The following is a 20,593-nucleotide window of genomic DNA, read 5'->3' as shown; positions in this document are numbered from 1 at the left end:
AATGGTGTGGAGCTTGTGTGGTACAGGATTAAGCAGCGGTGATATATAGGTGACTGACAACATGTTCTGTGACCTCCAGAGGTCATTCAACCCAATGCCAAGGAACTGTGAACTGTACTGCGTTCAGCACACCATCAAAGCAAGTGTGTGCAGGAAACATCTTAACTTCTGCGTGGGCGGGACTTAGAGGTGAATAATGTGGTTTGGAGTTTGTATCCTCTGAGCTGGATGTAGGAGGAACTCTATAATTTCTTATTGCGTACTGTAATTAGACAAACTCAACATGACTCACTCCATGGAGGGATGGAAACTTAGAGAAGGAGAGGTAAATTAAGATAAACAGCAAGCCTGTGGACACAAGAAAGGTGTATGACGTGTAAAAGACAGAACTAGGCTAAAGATGACATGAGGTTCTGTAGAAGCTTATCAGTTCAGGAATACATAACACACCTGATGAGGAATTGAGGTCAATGTAGGTGCCTCACATGCCCCCCCCCCCCCCCCATTTCTCCATTCATCCCTCTTTCCCTTAGTTCCTTCTTATACCCTTTGATTCTTCTCCTTTTTTTAATGTAAAGGTCAGATTATTGCTCTTAGGATTTATGGTACTGTTGATGTTTGTTATACAGCTCTTAATGTTTTTGTGTATGCCGCAGTGGAGCATGAATATACAGGTGTCATCTGAAGAAAATGTAAAGGTGATCTTGAATAGCGATATATTTTTTTGTGATATTATATCATCATCTTGGACATTTTGTCACATCTTAATATCTGCATTTAGAAGCAGAGTCAGCGTCCCTGTAAATGAGATCTTTCTCTCCTCGTTGCACACACACAAACTGCTTTTCATCTGCCAGCAGCACTTGTTGTCCTGTTCTGCTGCTTCTTTTTGTACATTCTTGTGAATACACATTTCTTTAGTGTAACTTTGAAAGGAGCAGTAAATTAGACCTGCCTGGCTGATGCCAAAGCACATCAAAGGGGTATTTCATGAATTAATCAAAGAGGAAGGAAAGTCACATGACGCAAAGCCCACCACACGTGCGCGTGAAGAAACCCACGTACAACACGTCTAGTACATCCAGTGACAGTGTGTAACTGATACCTGCACTTCAAGTCAAGTCAGTTTTCATTTTTGCAGTGCACGTTGTTCCAAAGCAGTTTTATGAAAAATGAAAGTCTAAAATTCTATAAGGTTCTTTTTCAGTTTAGTTTAAAAAATGATGTCTTTGTCATATAGCTATATATATATTTCAACTCACAATTCTGATTTCTAACAAAAGAAAGTTATCACAAGTGATTGTTGAAGCCAAACAAAATGAGCAAAAAGGTGAAAAAGACATGAAGAGCACATGCCTTGTTGGAAAGGAGACAAACGTATGTATGCAGAGGGGGCTGAGTGTGGGGGGTACGAGAAATGTTGCAAAGCTTTGCCCATTGGGCTTTGATTACATCTGCTTGAATATAGTCCCTCCCCTCTCCTGCAGAGTACACTATATATACACACACGCAGAGAGACGGATCTGTTCACTAGCTCTCCTACTCTGAGTTGGAACGTGTGAGATCTGAGTGTAGCCTGCCTGAGCTCAAGATTGTAGGGAACCGAGTAGGCACATGGTTGCTCATTTGTAAGTGTGATCCCACTTGAGAAAGAGATAAAGAGAGAGACAGAGAGAAAAGAGGGAAAGGTGCCAGAGTCAGTGTAAGAGAGACAGGGAGAGAGTGTAAAGCATTTCCACCTGTAGTACAATGGAAGACTGTGCAGTGTCTTTCTGGATTTACATCGGAGTGATGTCCATCCTTGCTGGTGGAGCGGTGAAGAAGTTTCTGGCATTCCATATCGGTGCCATGCCCTCAATAGTGGTATGGCTTGGTGCCACTCTGCTGGTGGAGAGACTGTGTACCCTGTGCATGCCTGCTGTGCTGGCAAGATTGGTCCTCTGTGTGTCCTGCTGGCTGTACTTTACGTGGGCCACCCCAAAACCCCTCCTGCCAGTTGAAGGCAAGGCTGTCTTCATCACAGGTAAGAACAAACAAAAGAAGTAGAACAAAAACATAATTTGTGCATTAAATTAATGGGCGAGTGTCATCGTTTAGTCTGCATTTATAATTAGTGCTCAGTGTCTTTTTTTATTTTTTATTTGTATCTGACTCAGAGGATCATTATGTGTTGACCTGAAATGCACGTGAATTGATAAGCAGAGATTGTACAAACACAAAAGAAATGTAGGTCATGATGGGTGGATTCTGTTGTGCAAAATTGCCATGATTATATTATGATTGCTGTTGTTTTTGTGTCTAGTAATTAAGTAACTTTAAGAGGTTAAAAGAGAATGTGTTCCGTCTGCATTGTGACTGACAGAACAACAAATGTGTACACTTCTTGTCAGGACATGCTGTGATTTTGTATGGGAAGTCCCATATTAATTAGTCACTTCTGCTCCCTAAAACATACTGTGTCTTATGCCTTATGAATATCCTGTACTTCTACCCATAGACCATATCTACCTGAATGTAATTTTCAGCTCACTATCAGTATTGGCCCACATGGAATGACTTAAATGATATTGGTCCTGTGCCTTTCTATTTAAACTAAGCCAAGTTTGTGTGGTATTTGTAATATATGCATTCTGATTGACTTGTCAGTCTGATATATTGTGTGTTAACCTCTATTGTGTTCTGCCACTGAACTAGAGAGTACTCTAAGATGATTTGGCTTTTTCTTAACTGGCTGAGCTAATCTGATTCTAAATGAAATGATCGTATGCAATAAAACTGCAGTGTAAGCCATAAATCATATCAGAGAGCTGCTGTGTTGTACCTGGTGATTAAAACTCTTTTACAAATTACAGCTGTATTTCTCCACTTGCAGCCTTGTAAACTGCTTTATTTGTGTGCTCTTTGAGACTTCTGCAGTTATGGTGAGTGTACTGCTTTAAAAGGATTAAAAAATAAAATCTGTCATCATTTACAGTATTCACTCTCATGTCGTTCCAAACCTGTATGGCATGAGGGTGAGTAAATGATGACTGAATTTTCATTTATTGGTGAACTTTTTTTTTTTTTTTTACATACATTGAACATTTTATCCAGTCACCAAGATTTTAAAAACGTTTTCTTTCTCTTTCTCTTTCTCTCTCTCTCTCTCTCTCTCTCTCTCTCTCTCTCTCTCTCTCTCTCTCTCTCTGTGTGAGGCTTATTAAACATACAAATAATGTTCAAATTCAAGTCCCAGAAATGTAGAAAGTTTTATAGTTGGGGATGGGAAAATATATCAGATATCAAACAATAAATAATAACAATATCCAAACAATAAAAGTCAATGGAAAGTTCTCACTATAGAAAAGCCTGTATGTTTGTTTGTATGTATGAGATCTGCAACCAGCAGTACTTAAAATATAATCTCACCAACACTGTGGAATTGCTAGTTTAGACCTTGAGGAATAAAGGCAATTATGTGTTGATTTATTTGACTAAGCGGGTTTAGAACTCCTGTTTAATCTGGATCATAAGCTCCTTCAGAAGCTATGTACTTCATTTGCGCATGTATATTTTAGTTCAGAATGATTTCTTGATCCAATAAAGCCCAAAGCAGCCCTAAACACTTAAACAATTGCTTGATTGCTAATTATTCTAATTATTATTTTATGCAACTGAGGCAAACCACAAAACTATATGTATGTGAATAATAAATGTATCCCACTTGTTCGTCTGCTTATTGTATCATGGGCTTTCAGAATGAAAATGGACTTCCATTGGTTCACTTAGCAGGGCAAGGGGTTAAGTTCAGTTGGTTACTCCAAGGCAGCTTATGTCCCTTTGATGGATGTGGGTTTCTCAGAAATAACTCATATGGGTTCCTTAAATCCCCCAAAGCTGTCTGCTGTCTATTGGCATGGTAACCAGCAACCCAATCAACTCCTTTCATTACTTGTTTTAATTAATACTAATTATAAATTAATAATAATTAATAGGCTGTCACAGGGCACACTACTTGACTGTGTTTTCTTCATTTTCTTGTCTTTGTTTTTTTACTACCAATTAGCATATAATGACATGGTATCATACTTTTAAGCAATATTTCTGATGGACATTATGTTTTCTTAAATGACTTTTTCAGGAGTCTCATGCCAAAAACCAAACGAAAGTGGAAAACCTGTAAACCTCTTACTAAGCCAGCAGAAAGGCACAGTCAGGGCATGAATTGCTGTGAGGCAGGGGGTTAAGGTTTCAAAATTGGCTGAATACACAAGCTAAAGTTGTTAGTTTGGAGAGAGTCAAGCTGGAAAGACGCCTATAGACTACAAGGCCAGTACACCTTGTACATGTTAAACACCAGTTTTGGGAATATAACATTAAAGTGTGTTGTTCACTTTGCCTACTAACCACTACTAACTCCCAACATGTAAACATTTGTAATCCCGAGTCCTAATTCATCTGTTTCTCAAAGAATGTTTCCTTTCTACATAATGAAGCCGGCTTTCTTTGATAAAAAAAGTTTTTGTTGTTAAGGAGGATTTCCATAAATTGCCCAATAAAGGGAACATTTACATTCTCTGTACATAAACCAATGTTTTTATAAGAAATTCCTTCTTTTAATTTGGATGATATTCTGTAAATACTGCATAGCTTGCTAAAACGTCTGTGTTCACATCTTGTTTTCTCTCAATTTCAAATTGGCAGTGAATCATGATGACTGAACTAAGCTGTGATTAGCACCAGGTTCTAGAAGCATGAAGGTGTGAACTTCTGGTGTTAAATAAACACACGCTCTCATCTCTTCATCTCTCTCTGCACTAACGCTTGCTCCTTCTGACTATCTCCACTCAAGCTGTGGAGATCTGTAAGAATCAATCAGCCTAATTTGTTCGGAATCCAGCATTTCTATGAAATGTTTGACGTCAGTACGGATCTGTAAATGAGCCATTAAGTACCAATTGACATTAGTCTGTATGTGAGCTGAAGGGCAGGGGAAATCTGATCACTTAGCATGAGGCACACTCCATTGTGTTTACATGCTGAAGACAGCAGGAGGAAGCACGATTAATCCCACATCATTCAGAGACCTGAACGCGAGCCAAACAAATGTGAGGTGAAAGATGTATATGCCTTGGTCCCAGATATTATTTAGAAAAATAAATCATTTATTTAAACACAATAAAATATAAATAATTTATTTAAGCTACTTGGAATGTATAAATGTCATATAATCATATATTTTTCATAGTTTTTAATTATTATTATTTTCTTATATTTTGTATATACTGTGGTACAAAATCACACTTAAAAATATTAATAATAAAATATTATTTAATTTGACTAATTTGATTTTATTTTGATATTTGATTTATCTTTCTGGTTGCTGAATCTTTTTTGATTCCAGAGAGCTGACTTTATATATCCTGTAAACATGATCTTGAGTAATTGATTTGAAAAATAGAAAGGCATACATAAAAGGGAAGTTCTAAAAGTGTACATTTATTTGTTTGCAGATACCAATTGATTTGGTATTTGGCATCTAATGCAATGGCATTCAGACATTTTTATAGGGATAATTCACCCAAAAATGAAAATTAAGAAAGCACTCTGACCCTCCCATAGACAGCAAGGATCAGTTATGAGAATAGCTTTTGTGCGCAAAAAATAAATAAAAAAATAATGACTTTATTAATAAATTCATCTTCATTTTCGAGAGTTATAATATACATAAACAACGTATGCTGTTCCGTATATGTACACTGTACGCAGATACGTTGTTTACATTGTTTACAATTTGATCTGATTGTAAACAATGTGTCTGTGCACATACATTTCATACATTGTTTATGTATGTGATACTGTCCAAAATGGCGTTATAGGGTCGTTATTTATTTATTTATTTATTTTGTGTGCAAAAAAGTATTCTTGTAGCTTCGTAAAATTATTGTTGAACCACTGATGACACATGGATTATTTTAATGATGTCCTTGCTAAGTTTCTGACCCTTGACCCTTGTTAGGATCCTTGCTGTCTATGGGATGGTCAGAGAGCTGTAACGACAGCTGGTTTGTAACGACATGAGGGTAAGTTATTAATGACAGAATTTTTTTCTGGTTTCATGGTTGAACTACCCCTTCAAGTGATGTAAAGGTTAGCCTGCCTCGTTTCTGTTTCATTGTCTATCTGTCAACCTCACTGTTTCTTGTTTAGCTCTTTTTCTTGCTGAGGCTAGGGTAGTTCCACATATTGCCTCACTGATCAGCACATAGTGCCAGTACCAACTGTTCTTCAGGCCCTGTGGGCTTCACACTGATCACATGTGTGTTTGTTGGGGTGGGGAGGGGAGGGGGAGTAATTCAGAAGTGGCTCATCAAGGCTCTGGCAGGCCTTTCCATTACCCAATGTCCCTGGAACAACACCAGAATTCAGGCCAGTTAAGTGTGGGATGAGATATGAGATGAGATGAGATGTCTAATAATACATGTTACATAACAACACACAGTAAATATTTGGAGGAAAGGGTAGGGGAGGGACACCTTTGGCACTCTCGCCATGCCTAGTTAGTCAAGTCAGGTGAAGAGGTTAAACAGATGAGGAAGGTTTAAGTGTAGCATCATGAGGCCAGAGTTCAGAGAGGATTCACTTGGTACAAATGCACGAGATGTAATCAGACCTCAAACTATACTCCTCCACCAAATTCCTTTATCAGATACTTTTTTCATTTAGCAGATTATAAATGCAAAAATTCCAAGAGAATACACGTTTTTTTTTTGTTTTTTTTTATCTAGTACTTCAGTTGGAATGTTGCATCAAAAGCACAGTACAGGCATTTTTCAGGGGGGTGAATATTCACAGTATGGTGCCAATTGTCTGAAATTTGGCGTACTGGATGTGACTTGCAAAAACATCAGAACTAATATGCAGATTTCCCTGTGTGATCTTTTTGGCTTTCATTCATTCATTTTAAATGGAAAGTGCTAATTTTTCCACGTAGTTCCTAGCATTACTTAAGAAATAGAATTACCAGAATTAGAGTGACCAGAATTATCCGGAACCCTCTTAACTACCAGCTGGGCTGGGAACAACTGACCTGGGCAATATTAATAAAAGAAATAAATCAATCTGAAGAGGGACAATAAAAAGTTAAATCGCCAGGTAGGTGCATTTATCTGAACAATGGCATTATTTATTAATAACCATAATCATCTGTTATTTTAATTACTTTTCTTGGCTCCCCCATCTCAAGCCCCATTCTAGTGCAGACTCGATGTGTTTATTGAATAATCGTTTGTCTATCTGTTATGGATTACACACTAGGAAGGCGAGAGCACAGCTAGTGGTCTGACAGATATGTGTGTGTCCTGATAAGACCTTGAGATAACATTTGCTCTAAAATACAGAGGTGTGATTGTGATTGTGTGTTTGTTCTCCCTGTGCACTGAGTGACTGCTGTTATCATAACTGGTGTATAATTGTTTGCCAGACATTCACAAATTAGAGGTGAAATGGGAGGCCACTGACCTCTGGACAGTCTATAAAAAACTTCACACATCACTGTTTTATTACTATCTGTTTTGTTTTTTTAATGTCTACAACTTAGACTTCTCTGCCAAAGTAAAGGAGCGCAGAATGGAATAAGTTTAGTTTGGATGGAAACAAAGTTCCTGACAATAATTTTTAAAAGAACAAAGATTATGAGAACTGGCACTCACAGAAAACTTTAATTTCTAAAGCCCAGTGGTTCAATTGTGTTGTAGACCTCACACTGAAAAAAGTATTCATCCCTTTTGTTTCCAGAATCTGTAGTGTACTGTCGCTCAATTCCAAGAACAACTTCCACATAAGTGGAAGGAAAAGCACTGAAAGTCTGCTGTTATTCTACTATTTTTTTTTCTTCTGCATGTTGGGGGTAAAGTTATTGTTGGCTTATAACATTAACTGAACTCAAATTACCCTCTTAAGTATCGGATGTTACATTTCCTTATTAATGTGTTGTTCCTTGCCTTCACTTCTATAAATGCATTTGTAACCATGGCTGCATTTGTTTTTAACACACTTGAGTCCTGATTTGCATTTTTAACATTTTTGTAATAGTGCTCCCAAACCACAAGGTTCCCTGGGACGGTAAGGACATTGTCCTCAAATCGAAGGACGCTAACACCAATATCTCTTTATGGTGTGTAATCTAGTAAAGAGATAACAGAGTAGTGTTTACGAGATTGATGAGCCATACTATCAACTTGATATGGGGTGAAGACTTTATGTAATTGTGCTTTTGTTTCCTGTTGTGCTGCTTTGGTTTTGCTTAACTTTATAGGTGTTCAGAGGTCATAGCAGTGATTTTGCAATACGTTTTACCAATGTCAGTGATGCTTCTTTCAAGTTTTCAATGCTGTTCCAAAAAAAAAGTCCTAAAACTGGCTTAAGTGTTCAAAAAATGAATCCAAAACAGCTATTAGGGTCATGATAATATTGAGGTGGTGTTGCATAAGACGCCATTTAAGTGTAATTACTGTTGGATTTTGCCAAAATGTGAGCATTTAGAAAACTTTTTTGATTGTAATATGTTGGCATAACCGTCTCATGTTTCCCTCCACTGTCTCTGTAGGTTGTGATTCAGGGTTTGGTAACGCTACAGCAAAACGGTTAGATGCCATGGGGTTTGAAGTGTTTGCGACCGTATTGAACCTGGATGGAGAGGGAGCCAAGCACTTGCGCAGAGTCTGTTCATCACGCCTTACCCTCCTTCAGGTAGACATCACCCAGCCTCAGCAGGTACAGCAAGCCCTGCTCGACACCAAGGCCAAACTTGGTATGAGAGGTGAGGATTTACCTTTGAACAATGTCAGAAATAAGCACACATAATCACATTCCAACATGGTTGAACACAATGAACCTAAAATACACCTGTATGAATGTTTGTATATTCTGAATAGTATAGTATAGTTGCCAGCAACTTTCGGTTACCCTAAATTAACTTTAACTAGCTTATGGTTTCCATTAACATTTCTGTTGAACCAAATCTTGGAACCATGCTGCGAACAAAACACACCATTGGATAAGTATGTCAAATAAATCAATTAATTTGTGCTCCATAGGCAATTTCAGCAGTGCTGTTTATTTTACAAGAGATTTAGTGTAGTCAGGTATACAGGTGCTGGTCATATAATTAGAATATCATTAAAAAGTTGATTTATTTCACTAATTCCATTAAAAAAGTAAAAACACGTATAGTATATTCATTCATTACACACAGAATGATATATTTCAAATGTTTATTTCTTTAAATTTTGATTATTATAACATGCAACTAAGGTAAATTCCAAATTCAGTATCCCAGAAAATTAGAATATTGTGAAAAGGTTCAACACTGAAGACACCTGGTGCCACACTCTAATCAGCTAATTAACTCAAAACACCTGCAAAGCATTTTAATGGTCTCTCTGTCTAGTTCTGTAGTCTACACAATCATGGGGAAGACTGCTGACTTGACAGTTGTCCAAAAGACGACTATTGACACCTTGCACAACGAGGGCAAGACACAAAAGGTCATTGTAAAAGAGGCTGGCTGTTCACGAAATAATGAATGAAAATAATATACAAGTTTAAATTTTTGAATGGAATTAGGGAAATAAATCAACTTTTTGAGGATATTCTAATTTTATGACCAGAACCTGTATATGTGTATAGTGTGACAGTTTTTTTTTTTTTTTTTTTCGTGACCAACGTGGATGTTTAATCTCAGAGAAAGTGTTGGGAAGAGGAGGGGGTGGGGTGGAAGGGTGGTGCACAGTTTGGCAGTACATCAAGGGGCTGTTTTATTTTAAAACATACACACCACAGCGCCAGGTGGCTTATTGACCAGTCAGAAAAAAACAGTTTTTCCATGCTCCTTTTTTGAAATCTCAAAGTCACCAGTATTTTATTCTTTATTCTCCTCAATTTAGATGATAAGTTTAGGGGAAACTTACACATTACAGACATATCTATATCACAAAGAGTTTCTGTAGATTTAGTTTTGTTACCCTATATACTCACCAAAAGAAGCTTTTCACAGTCACGCCATAACAGAACCATTTTGGGTTCCCCAAAAAAATCTTGTGAATACTTCTTTAAAAAGACAGTGAACCATTTTTTTTTCTCGAGTGAAGATCCTGTTTCCTTTACAAATAACCATTTGTGCAATCGAACAGTTCCATGGATGGTAAAGGTTTTTTCATGGAACCATAAATACAGTAAATTCCCAATAAAAATCCTCAATATCTATGTGCAGTAGCTATGTTTTTAACAGATTATTTCAGCTCGTTGTTGTTCTCTCCTCTCACTGTTTTATTTCTTTTTTTGGTTGAGGCATTGGTTTCCAGATTCTGCTAATATTTTACTATTGATCAAACAAAGGTTGAGAGCATGGGTGAAAAACATTTTGCAGTGCTGCTTCAGTAACTGTCACTTTAGATCAAACTAAAAGATAGATATTAGATATCAACTTTAGATATCAAACTAAATCAAAGAACAATTCATATTTAAAAAAACTACTTTAAAATGCTAAAAGAGCGTAATCAAGCTTCCAAAATTATAAAATTAACTGTGGTTCATTAATTTTATATTTCAGTACTCCCAGTACTGTATCTGTTAAAAGAAGCATCTTTGTCGTAATTACACCATTAAACATAATGTAGGCCTAACATATATTATACTTGTCCACGTTTTCTTTCCTCTAGATTTGTGGGGGCTTGTTAATAACGCTGGATGGTGTGTGAACATTGGGGATGTTGAGCTCTCACTGATGTCCACCTACAGAGGATGCATGGAGGTTAACTTCTTTGGAACACTCAACGTCACCAGGACCTTCCTGCCACTTCTCAGACAGGCTAAAGGCCGGATTGTGACAATCTCCAGCCCTTCAGGTATGGTACACACACACACACACACACACTCATGTGAGCACTAACCATCCAGCTAGTGCACTTATACAGATATTATCTATCCAAGCCACTCTTCTCAGTCTTCACTACTAATAAAAGAGAAAGAAAAGAGAGAGTCAGTTAAACTGTACGTATGATTACACTTTTATGAGTGTTTCCAGGTTCTTGTTTCAGGGCTAAATCTAATTAGAAGTCTCTTTCTCTATCTTTCTGCCATCCACATAAAGCTGCCAACCCTTATAAATGGAGCTCTGTCCATCAGATGTTTATTTTATGCCTTCCATCTGGCTTCATTGCACCTAACCAAACACTAAAGGGAGTCCAAACTGTAATCCAACTGTTTTTCTTTCTTCTCAAGTGTCCACTAACAGTTTCGACTGAGAGCAGCTCTCTGCTCAAGCTCATGCTAGAATTCAGTCGGTAGGGGAAATTGGTGTACTTTTAGCTTTGCCTGGCTCCCTTGATTTTATCTCCATTTGTTTACTGCCGTTGTGCCAAAACAGTGTGATACTCTTAAGTAACAGCCTGTAACGATGGCGCACAGCCCTTTTAAATAGAGATGTCTCCATCGGTGCAGTCTCCCTGTAGAAGAAACCAATAGGTTTCAGCTGTCACGAACAGCAGATGCTACTGTCACAATACAGATGAACAGTCATTCTCTCAGATGGGCTTACAGGAGGCCTGTTATCTTAAAACATCCCGTACATCCTCCCAGTGATTTGAACACAAGCCTTTTCATTCCGCAAAGCCTTGAGGCAAAACCACACAGTTTATAAACAATCTGCAGTTAACCTGCACAGGGCTATTTGGTTTGCACTGTTCACTGATGATTGTCCCTGGCTACAGTCCAGATCTTTATTACACCTTCAATGAATGACACTCCTCCCTCTGTCGAAAAAACAGCACAGTTATACTTCTGGTATGTGTCCCATAAAACTCATCACTTTGTTATCACTGGTTCTCAGGCAATGTGACAGATTTGAAACAGTACTGCGGTAGCTCTTCTTACATAGTTTTTACAGTCTTTATCGTATCAGCCAGCTCATCAAAATGTTCGAGGATGTGCAGTGGTGCAAATCGTGATTAAGATATCTCTGTTTTCTGCAGGTGAGCATCCCTTCCCTTGTTTGGCGTCGTACGGGGCTTCAAAAGCTGCTCTGAATCTTTTTACCAACACACTTCGTCATGAGTTGGAGCCATGGGGTGTCAAAGTCTCCACAATCTTACCGTCTGCCTTTAAGACAGGTGATTAACATTTTAACAATGTGAAACTAAGTTACATATACAGGTTCCAAAATATTGTATACTTCTAGTTTGATGATTCACTTGTTGATTCACTTGTCAAGGCGTTGTAATTTGATGAAATTTAGACTTTCCATTATCATAAAAAACACAGTTTAAGGCCACTCATATGGACCATTTGGTGTATAAACTGCAGATGACCCTTTTTAACATCTAGTTCATTGAACTGTTTATAGATTTTAGTTTATAACAAATTGCAAATTAAAATACAGGCAAGTAGTGGACCATTTATTTCTTCCCCTTCTACACTACATTATTAAAAATATGAAACAAAAAATGTATTTAGTTTTATTTAGGTATTTATTATTGTCAGAAGAAGAAGTTTTATTATCGGACTCTTAATAAAGCACACAAGCATATTAAGCAAAGACAGCACTGCTGTGTCCTGGTAAGAAGGCGCATCAGCTATTCTTAGACAAATGAGTTGCATCTTGAGAGAAAACTGCCACGTCAGTTAAGTTCTCATTTAAGTTGTTTATTTACATCCGAGCCTCAGGGATCTGTCAGGTTGTGAGCTGACATTTGAGTCCTTCTTTACACAACGACTGAACAGATAGTTCAAATAACTGAATAAAGTGTCCCCAGGCCACTGTTTATGTCTCCAATCTGTCCTGGACCGATTTCTTCATGTCCCCCACATTCGTCGGTTCATGTTGCATCACACTCTCTGCCATTTCCTTGTCTTGCAGGGCAGAGCAGTAACACAGAGTACTGGGAAAAACAGTACAAGAACCTGATCCAGGACTTGCCTCCAAGCCTTCTAGAAGAATATGGAGAAGAATACCTGCTGGAGACCAAGGAACTGTTCCAGAGTTATGCAAAAACAGCCAAAGAGGACCTGAGCCCTGTCATCGACACCATTGTGGATGCCCTCCTCTCTTCTCAACCCCAGGTGCGATACTATGCCGGGCCGGGTTTATCGCTCATGTACTTCATCTGCAGCTACTTGCCTTTGAGCATCAGTGACAGATTCCTCCAGAAACTCTTTGTACAGAAGAAAGTGATGCCTCGTGCCATTAGGAAACAACAAGGCCTGAGCCTCAACGACAATAACAACAGCATAAAGGAGAACATGAATAACAGTAACAACAACAACAGCTTCACAAAGATTATCAATTAGTTCTGGTAAAAAGTGTAAAGCCATCCATTAGCACCACTAATGTGATCTACTTATAGAGATATGTTTCCAATGTGTATACTCTACTTTTCTCATGTCTTCATTTTGTTGTATATATTGTGTAATATGTTGAGGGGATCACTGAATTGCACCAAATCATCTATGGCAAACCCAGTGCTTAAAAGGCAGTTGACACTCATGAGCATAATAAAAAAAAGAGGTCATGCCCACAGGCCGTATTATAATTAATAAAAGTTCTCAGGTGAGGCAAAATCCAAACAGATAACATAAGGTTTATGCATTTCTCAGAAGACATAAATTCTGGGTGTTCAGCACGGAGACACCTTAATTGAGTTTGGTGTGAAATTTCAGTTTCGCTAAGGCATGGAAGATCATCAACAGCCAAACACCCGATACTGGACCGAGAGGCTGATGATAATGTTACTGTGATCAAACCAGGGTTAAATGTGGTCAGAGTGCAACATAAAGTAAATATTGGGTTGTTTTTTTTTATTAGTTTGTTTTTTTAAGTGACCAATGGGCTGAAGTGGTTCCTAAAGTCAGAAGTCCTTTTTTAAATGTATTGTACTCCATAGTTTTGCATTTGTTATATTTGCTTATTTTTTCCATGTCACATTGTTTGGCATATTTAAGCCATTTTGTTTTTAGATAAATCACTTAAACTGTGAATTTTATACAAATATGGGCGAAAAACGAAAAAAAAAATTGTTAGTAGTGTATTAAAGATGACTTTTTAAATAATCGTCCTGTGTGTTTTTTGTATTTCCTGTCAGAGAACATGAACAATGGCTCCCTTTAGCTGGTCAAAGATCTTAGTGAAAGTTTAATGGCCTTCTCTAATCGCTGTACTAAAACCCAGCCACCCACTACTGCTGTGTTAATTAGCAATTGAATGTAGCTATGCTAATTGCAAATTTCAGTTTGTGTAATGAAACTTCTTACAAGCCAGATTAAGGAGAGCTAAAAAAAAAAATACAATAATAAATAAAATTGTTGATCTTTCATTGCCATACATTTTCCAAAATGTACAGTTTAATTTATTTTATATATTAACTAGATAAAATCATTTTAAAATTTCATTTAATAACATAATTAGAACTATAAGACTTTTTTTTTTAAGAAAATGAATACTATTCAGCAAAGGTAAATTAGATTTTTTCAAAACCCACAGTAAAAACATTAGCAAAAGATTATTATTTCTGTTATTTTGAACTTTCTATTGAATACTGAAAAAGGAACAATAAGGGTTTCTACAACATATAAAGTAATAAGTATTTATTTCTTGAGCACAAAATCAACATGATTTCTGAAGGATCATGTGACACGGAAGACTGGAGTAAAGACTGCAGCCATTAGGGGGAATGTAACCTTACCATCGCCAGGGTTCATATTTTCAAAACATGCACAAGTAACATGCACCAGGCCTGTTATAAAATAATTTCGATATCTACTGGGATAGAAACAAACAACAAAGAGGAGGCAAGGGTGGAAATGGGAACTGACCTTATTATGAATCACAGTCTCTACTTGAGAGAGCCTGGACACTGAACAGAGGATTCAGCTGAATGTAAGCAGATCTACAATGGCTTCAGTCTCAATCTTTGAGAACTTGCACAGACATAACCTGTGTCTCCGGCAACCTAGACTGCAGTATTTACTACACACATTTAATGATATAACAATTAATGTCTATGTTTTTTGACCAGAGCACAAAATGCTCAATTCCTGGTAAAAGTTATACCAAGAACTAAGTCTGCTCAAATTTCGTGGAATCGGGACATCCATAGAGCAGGGGAACTGGCTCAAAACACCCACAGTTGAGAAGCTTAGCCTTTGGAGCAAGCTCAGAATCCCGGGAGATTAACTGGTAATCATGCTTATCTCATTAACTGCATTTATTGTTTTTGGAAATAGGAGTGTGGACTTTTTGATAGCTGAAACATAATAAGGAATAAATGGGACACATTGTCACACACCACATCACATTGTGTCCTGTGATTAACAAAGCAGCGCTTGGTTCAGAATTGATGAGAACTTTGTTCCTAAACAATGCAAATGGTCCTTGCAAGTAAACACTATAAATATAAGTGCTCTATTGTGTAATAAACAGAGAAAAGAACAGTCTCGCTACCAGCTGCCGCAATTTCAGAAAAGCATTAATCATTAAAAAGAAAAAGAAAATGTTTACAAAAATTTCTGCTGTTCATTATGTCTTTTTTCAGTTTTCATAGATTGTGCAAACTTTCATACATCAGAATTTTCTTTTCCAACCACTGAATGATTGTGAAGTAAGTAGCTGGGATTTGTTTAACCTTTTTTGTTTAATCTTCATTGTTTTCATCCTTGATACAAGTAATTTTACCAGACCATGATTTTAAACTAAAGGTTGTTAGGGACAATGTGTTCAATGCCAACTTCTTGATTTAGAAGGCAATACATAAACACAAGAAAAAAAAATCTAATCTTCTTCTTGGTCTCCAGGCCATGGTCTAGCAGTTACTGCTTTCAAACGATGAGATTTAGTGCACACATTGGTGATGCAAGTGCAAGTCTGCAACAAGTTTACATAATTTGGCAAATCCTGTTCCCTTCAGAATATACTGAGAAAGAGTTGAGATTAACAACGCTGGTGGTGTCCTGAGGCAAAAGTTCATCCATTTCTAAACGGGAAAATTACTTAAATAGGGGAAAAGAAACTCAAGATGTTTCACACACTACTAAACTTAAACCTATCTGAAGGTCTGGGTGTGGATGTTGTTTAGGACACAAAACCTAAAAGGGGAACAACTCTGTTAAAGGGGAATCACACTTCTTTTTTTCTTTTACACAAAGTAGGAAATTACTTACTGTGATGACGTGACATTTCTACAGTGACCAGTTCTAAAGAAATCTTAAAAGGAAAATCCTGAACTGTTAATGACATTTTTTATTCCGAAGCACTTCTTCCAAGATGTATTGGTTACAAAGCCATTTGCAGTGACTGTACGGTCTGACACGTTTAGATGTAAGGTTCATATAGGCGATACAAGTTCAAGTCTGCCACTGTTAGTTAACATAGCAAAACCTAAATTAAACAAGATACTGGACCCAATGTCCTAGAGTTGAGAAATTTGGCCCAGAGGAAAGAAAAGCAAAGAAAATTCTGAGAAAGACGGAAGATTAATAATGCTAGTGGTGTCCTGAGGCAAGAGTTCAGCCAAATCCGAAAGTAAAATTACTCAAAAAAGGGAAAAGAAACTCACAAATGTTTCACACACAAGTCAACTCATGGGTGGCAGTCAGGTTTTTAGGACACAGGGCAGGAGATTGTGATTGAAAGGTAACTATAACACACCACTAACATAAATAAACACCCATCCAGTGTTACCTCACAGTTGCTCTCATTCAACATACACGGACTGTTCACAAGATTTTACAATGCAACACTTCATGTTCTCAGAAGTAATTGTATGTACAACTGATGACTAAAACATTTAAAATTAGGTTTAAAATTCAATTAAAAAAAGCTGCTCATGACAAATTTTAGTTGCTTAAAAGCTTAGCATTTCAAAACCTTTGCAGGTGTTTTAAGGCCATGGTGTCATTTGCCAATTCCCCTCAGGAGATAGGAGTGCTGCGCACAGTCTCAGTGCTGCAGATGTTCAAATCCAGCACAGGACGCTTGCCAACATCAACACACTAAGTTCCTAACACTAAGCATACTTGGAGTGATGGAAAATGGTAATGTTTGTCCTGACCAGACTCACTAGGCTAAAGAAGTAAATCCAAAAACTTGTAAAGATCCTTGTTGTCTACAGAGGGTCAGGGAGCTCGAAGAATTCATAAAAAAAAATCTTAATTTGTGTTCTGAGGATGAACAGAGGTCTTACGGGTTTGGAACAACATGAGGGTTAGTAATTAATGACAAAATTTAGATTTTTGTGTGAATTAACTACCTTTAATTATAGGAAGATGAAGCACACTGTCCAGAACACTAAAAGAAAAACATGTATAATATGTTATAGCGTATAAAATTAACATATTTTTCCTTAATATATACATGCACATGTGTGTGTGTTTACTGTATATCTACATAATAAATATACACAGTACACATACATATATTATATAAACAAAAGCTTTTATTTTTGGATGCGATAAATCACGATTTATCGTTTCACAGCACTACACACACACACACACACACACAGTAAAGCTCACTATTTAAACAAATTTCTAAAATTCTTGAAACAACATAGTTAGACAACATTGACCGAAAAGTAATATTTTTTATAGGTTATTGACATTAATTGTATTATTAAATATTATTTAAATTGTCAATTATTTATAATTAATCAAAATATAATTACATAATATAATGCAAAATTTTCTCTGAAAATGTGCTATTGAAATTTTGAAAGGAACTTAAAAAAAAAAAAAAATAATAATAATAATAATATTAATTTAAAAACAATCTGAAGTGTTCATGCACAAAATGAAGAGTTTTCTTTTCTCAAATATGAGGCCATCTATAATGCTTCTTTAATGAGTTAAAGTCTGCTATCTAACATGTCACCACATTCCGGTTCATGTCATGCACTTCAAAGGCCATTGTGTTCATCTGTTTGTTTGTTTTCTTCCTGGACTGTGGGACACAATCACATTGCAGACAATGTATAGTGTATTTATTCCCAGCACTTGCCACTAGAACATCAGGCTGGACAACCAGGGCATTTGTCAGTTGGCAAGCTGAGTTGAGAGGTACAGAGGGGTATGACACACAGGACACGCAAGTTCATCCAAAACAACAGTCTTTCATAGAATGAAATGGGGCAACTGGGCCTCAGTACCATTAATTTCATCCATACAAATAAATAATGGACTGGCAACCGGAGCCCAATTGTAATGGTGTCTCACTATACATTCTCCCACTGGCTTCCTAGAAATGAGGCCACAACCTTGATTTGCATTTTTTGGAGCAATTAAACCAGATCTAAATGATGCTATTCTTCAGGTTCACTTTCGAAGAATGACACCCGTTATCTGAAGCAAGCTTTCGCAGCTTTGCATAAGCATGGGAATGTGATGTCAGTTCATGTGCAGTGACTGTAAAGCAGTTCCCGGCCGTCCAGATACAAAGATTGCGGCGTTTCAGGATGCTGATACATCGCTTTTGTTTCACTCGGTTTGTAAGTGGAGGTCACTGGGTACAAATCCGCATACATCAGTCCTCGACAACTTCTCTCATTCACTACTTGACAAGGGCCCACAAAAACATCATTGGTGGTAGGCTATTTTTGCTCATCTGGTTTCCAACAGAGAACTTCTTGTCAAAGGAAAAGCCCATGGAGATGAAGCTGCCCAGTGCACTTGTAAAAATGCCTGTCAAAACCCAGTGCGGCCTGTGAAACCATTTCCTGCTGGTGCAAAGAAACACACAAGTGTGTACAGTAGACTTGTAACTTTACATCCATATCTGCACCCATATTTTCATTCATCTTCCTTTCTCCACCAGGTTCACAAAGACAAATGCAGTACTTGAGCGTTTTGCCAGTTACAGCAGGTGACGGTGTGCATTTGACAGTGTCCTGTATCACAGTTGCCTCCCATACTCTTAAAATATCATCCTTATTCTGTATCTAATTAGAGCTTACCAAATGCTTGTCCTTCTGGGCATTGGTAAGACGTGGCAACTACCACGGAAATACTAAAACTACATTTCCTAGTATCAGCAAAAAATAGCCAAAGGCATCTCTCGGAGTCATCTTAACATCAGCCTCTCACCGCTAATTATGGGGATGTGTCCAGAAGGGTGGAGAGGGCATCACCCTGCTCGATTACAGGGATTCAGAATCTAATTAGAGAATAGTTAACATGCTCTTAAAGGCTCAGTGACAGAAGACATAAGAAGTAGGTCTTAGACTGTTTACTATACAGTTTACTTTTAACATTGCATAAACTGGCCGCTGTTGTGATCCCTCTCCCATATTTGGGATATAACTCGATTGTAGTTTTACAAACTTTACATTTAGCTTTTCTGTCGTCTGCGTTCAACACCCGGTGTTTTAAGTGGTAGTTTTTTAGCCAAAGCTCTTGAAATGTACATTTTCTGGCAGGTTTGCCTTAGTTAACACGTGCAGCCTGATGAAGTGAATAAAATGGCCTAACTCCCAAAAAAGGGAAAAACATGTGAAACAAATAAAAATTAAATATGGTACAGATTTTTTTTCTTTATTTCTTTTTATAAATGGAAAGTAAAATTTAAAGCAACAAAAAAAAAAAAAATCCCTGGTATTCCATAACTTAGAAAAAAAAAATTCCGACTTTCAATGTCTGGAATAGACCTTTTAAAATTCCATTGATATTCCAGAAATTCCATTACCCGTGGGAACCTGTTCACACCCGTGTCATAGTGGAACACAAAAGAAGATTTTTTCAAGAATGTTTGGCAAGTAAACAGTTTTGGCACGTCTTTTGTGTTCTGCAGAAGAACGCACACCGTACAGGTTTGGAATGACATGAAGCGGACTAAAGTTAGATGGTGTTCCTATTACGCATACTTGTGTGACAATAAAACAGTCACATTGTGTACCACCTAACACAAAAGACACTGGATTCACACGCATTTACAAAAGTAACCAGAAAAGGCCCTAGTTTTGGGACTTCTTTCATACACATTGAACTGCATCAGATTTGGCTAAACCAAATGTTTTTTTGATTGCTTTTTGGTGAACATGAAGAAGAGGAATACCACATGTGGTGCTACATTAATCTGACTAGAGTCAACAGTAATATTTCAGCACCAACATTGGTCAAAACAACCACACTGTAGATCTACAAACTAAAAAAAGTAAAAAATCAACTCTGAAAGATTTATGCATTTTCCAGGAGTACTACCATGAATTGTGCGTCAGTAAGAGGATAACCTCAGTGTGCTCTTCTTTTGGCTGCAGTGGGATGGCTGCTAAGATCATTTGCATGCAGAAAGGTCGCTGGAGTCCTAGCGATTTTCTATCTTCTGAACTGCAAAAGGTCCAGAGCACTGCGGAACTAAAATGTTGTGATTATGTGCAGTAATTAAGAGTTTTTAATGAGGCCTGAATCTTAATGTTTTCGCATGTAGAAAGAGCAAGGATGGGGTCATCAGTGAGTGATCCAAAGCCCCCCATAAAAAAACAAAACAATTGTTGTTCATCGAAACAGAAATAAAAAATGTACAGCGTGGGTGTTTAGAACATTACTAAGCCCTAAGACCATTTCTTTTAAAACG

The 20,593-nt window shown here is 37.3% G+C and overlaps 1 protein-coding gene across 1 annotated transcript; it reads left to right on the top strand.

Moving 5' to 3' along the window:
* The first annotated feature begins 1,516 nt into the window (after positions 1 to 1,516).
* Positions 1,517 to 14,085, top strand: hsd11b2 (hydroxysteroid (11-beta) dehydrogenase 2). The gene is made up of 5 exons (XM_052561298.1): positions 1,517 to 2,023; positions 8,588 to 8,800; positions 10,701 to 10,886; positions 12,012 to 12,149; positions 12,896 to 14,085. Exons 1-5 carry the CDS (start codon positions 1,750 to 1,752, stop codon positions 13,324 to 13,326), a joined length of 1,242 nt encoding a protein of 413 aa, XP_052417258.1. The 5' UTR covers positions 1,517 to 1,749; the 3' UTR covers positions 13,327 to 14,085.
* Positions 14,086 to 20,593: the final 6,508 nt, after the last annotated feature.

This window comes from Carassius gibelio, chromosome B7, assembly GCF_023724105.1.
Source record: "Carassius gibelio isolate Cgi1373 ecotype wild population from Czech Republic chromosome B7, carGib1.2-hapl.c, whole genome shotgun sequence".
In the NCBI taxonomy this organism is placed as follows: Eukaryota; Metazoa; Chordata; class Actinopteri; order Cypriniformes; family Cyprinidae; genus Carassius; species Carassius gibelio.
Note: the sequence above shows the minus strand (reverse complement) of the source record. Positions and strands in the feature narration are given on the sequence as shown.

What these genes read in the sequence shown, in the direction of transcription:
- hsd11b2 (XM_052561298.1), top strand. Translation starts at nt 1,750, where the DNA reads ATGGAAGACTGTGCAGTGTCTTTCTGGATTTACATCGGAGTGATGTCC. An exon ending in GGCCAAACTTGGTATGAGAG is followed by an intron (nt 8,801 to 10,700) that starts GTGAGGATTTAC and finishes TCTTTCCTCTAG; the next exon opens with ATTTGTGGGGGCTTGTTAAT. An exon ending in GACAATCTCCAGCCCTTCAG is followed by an intron (nt 10,887 to 12,011) that starts GTATGGTACACA and finishes TGTTTTCTGCAG; the next exon opens with GTGAGCATCCCTTCCCTTGT.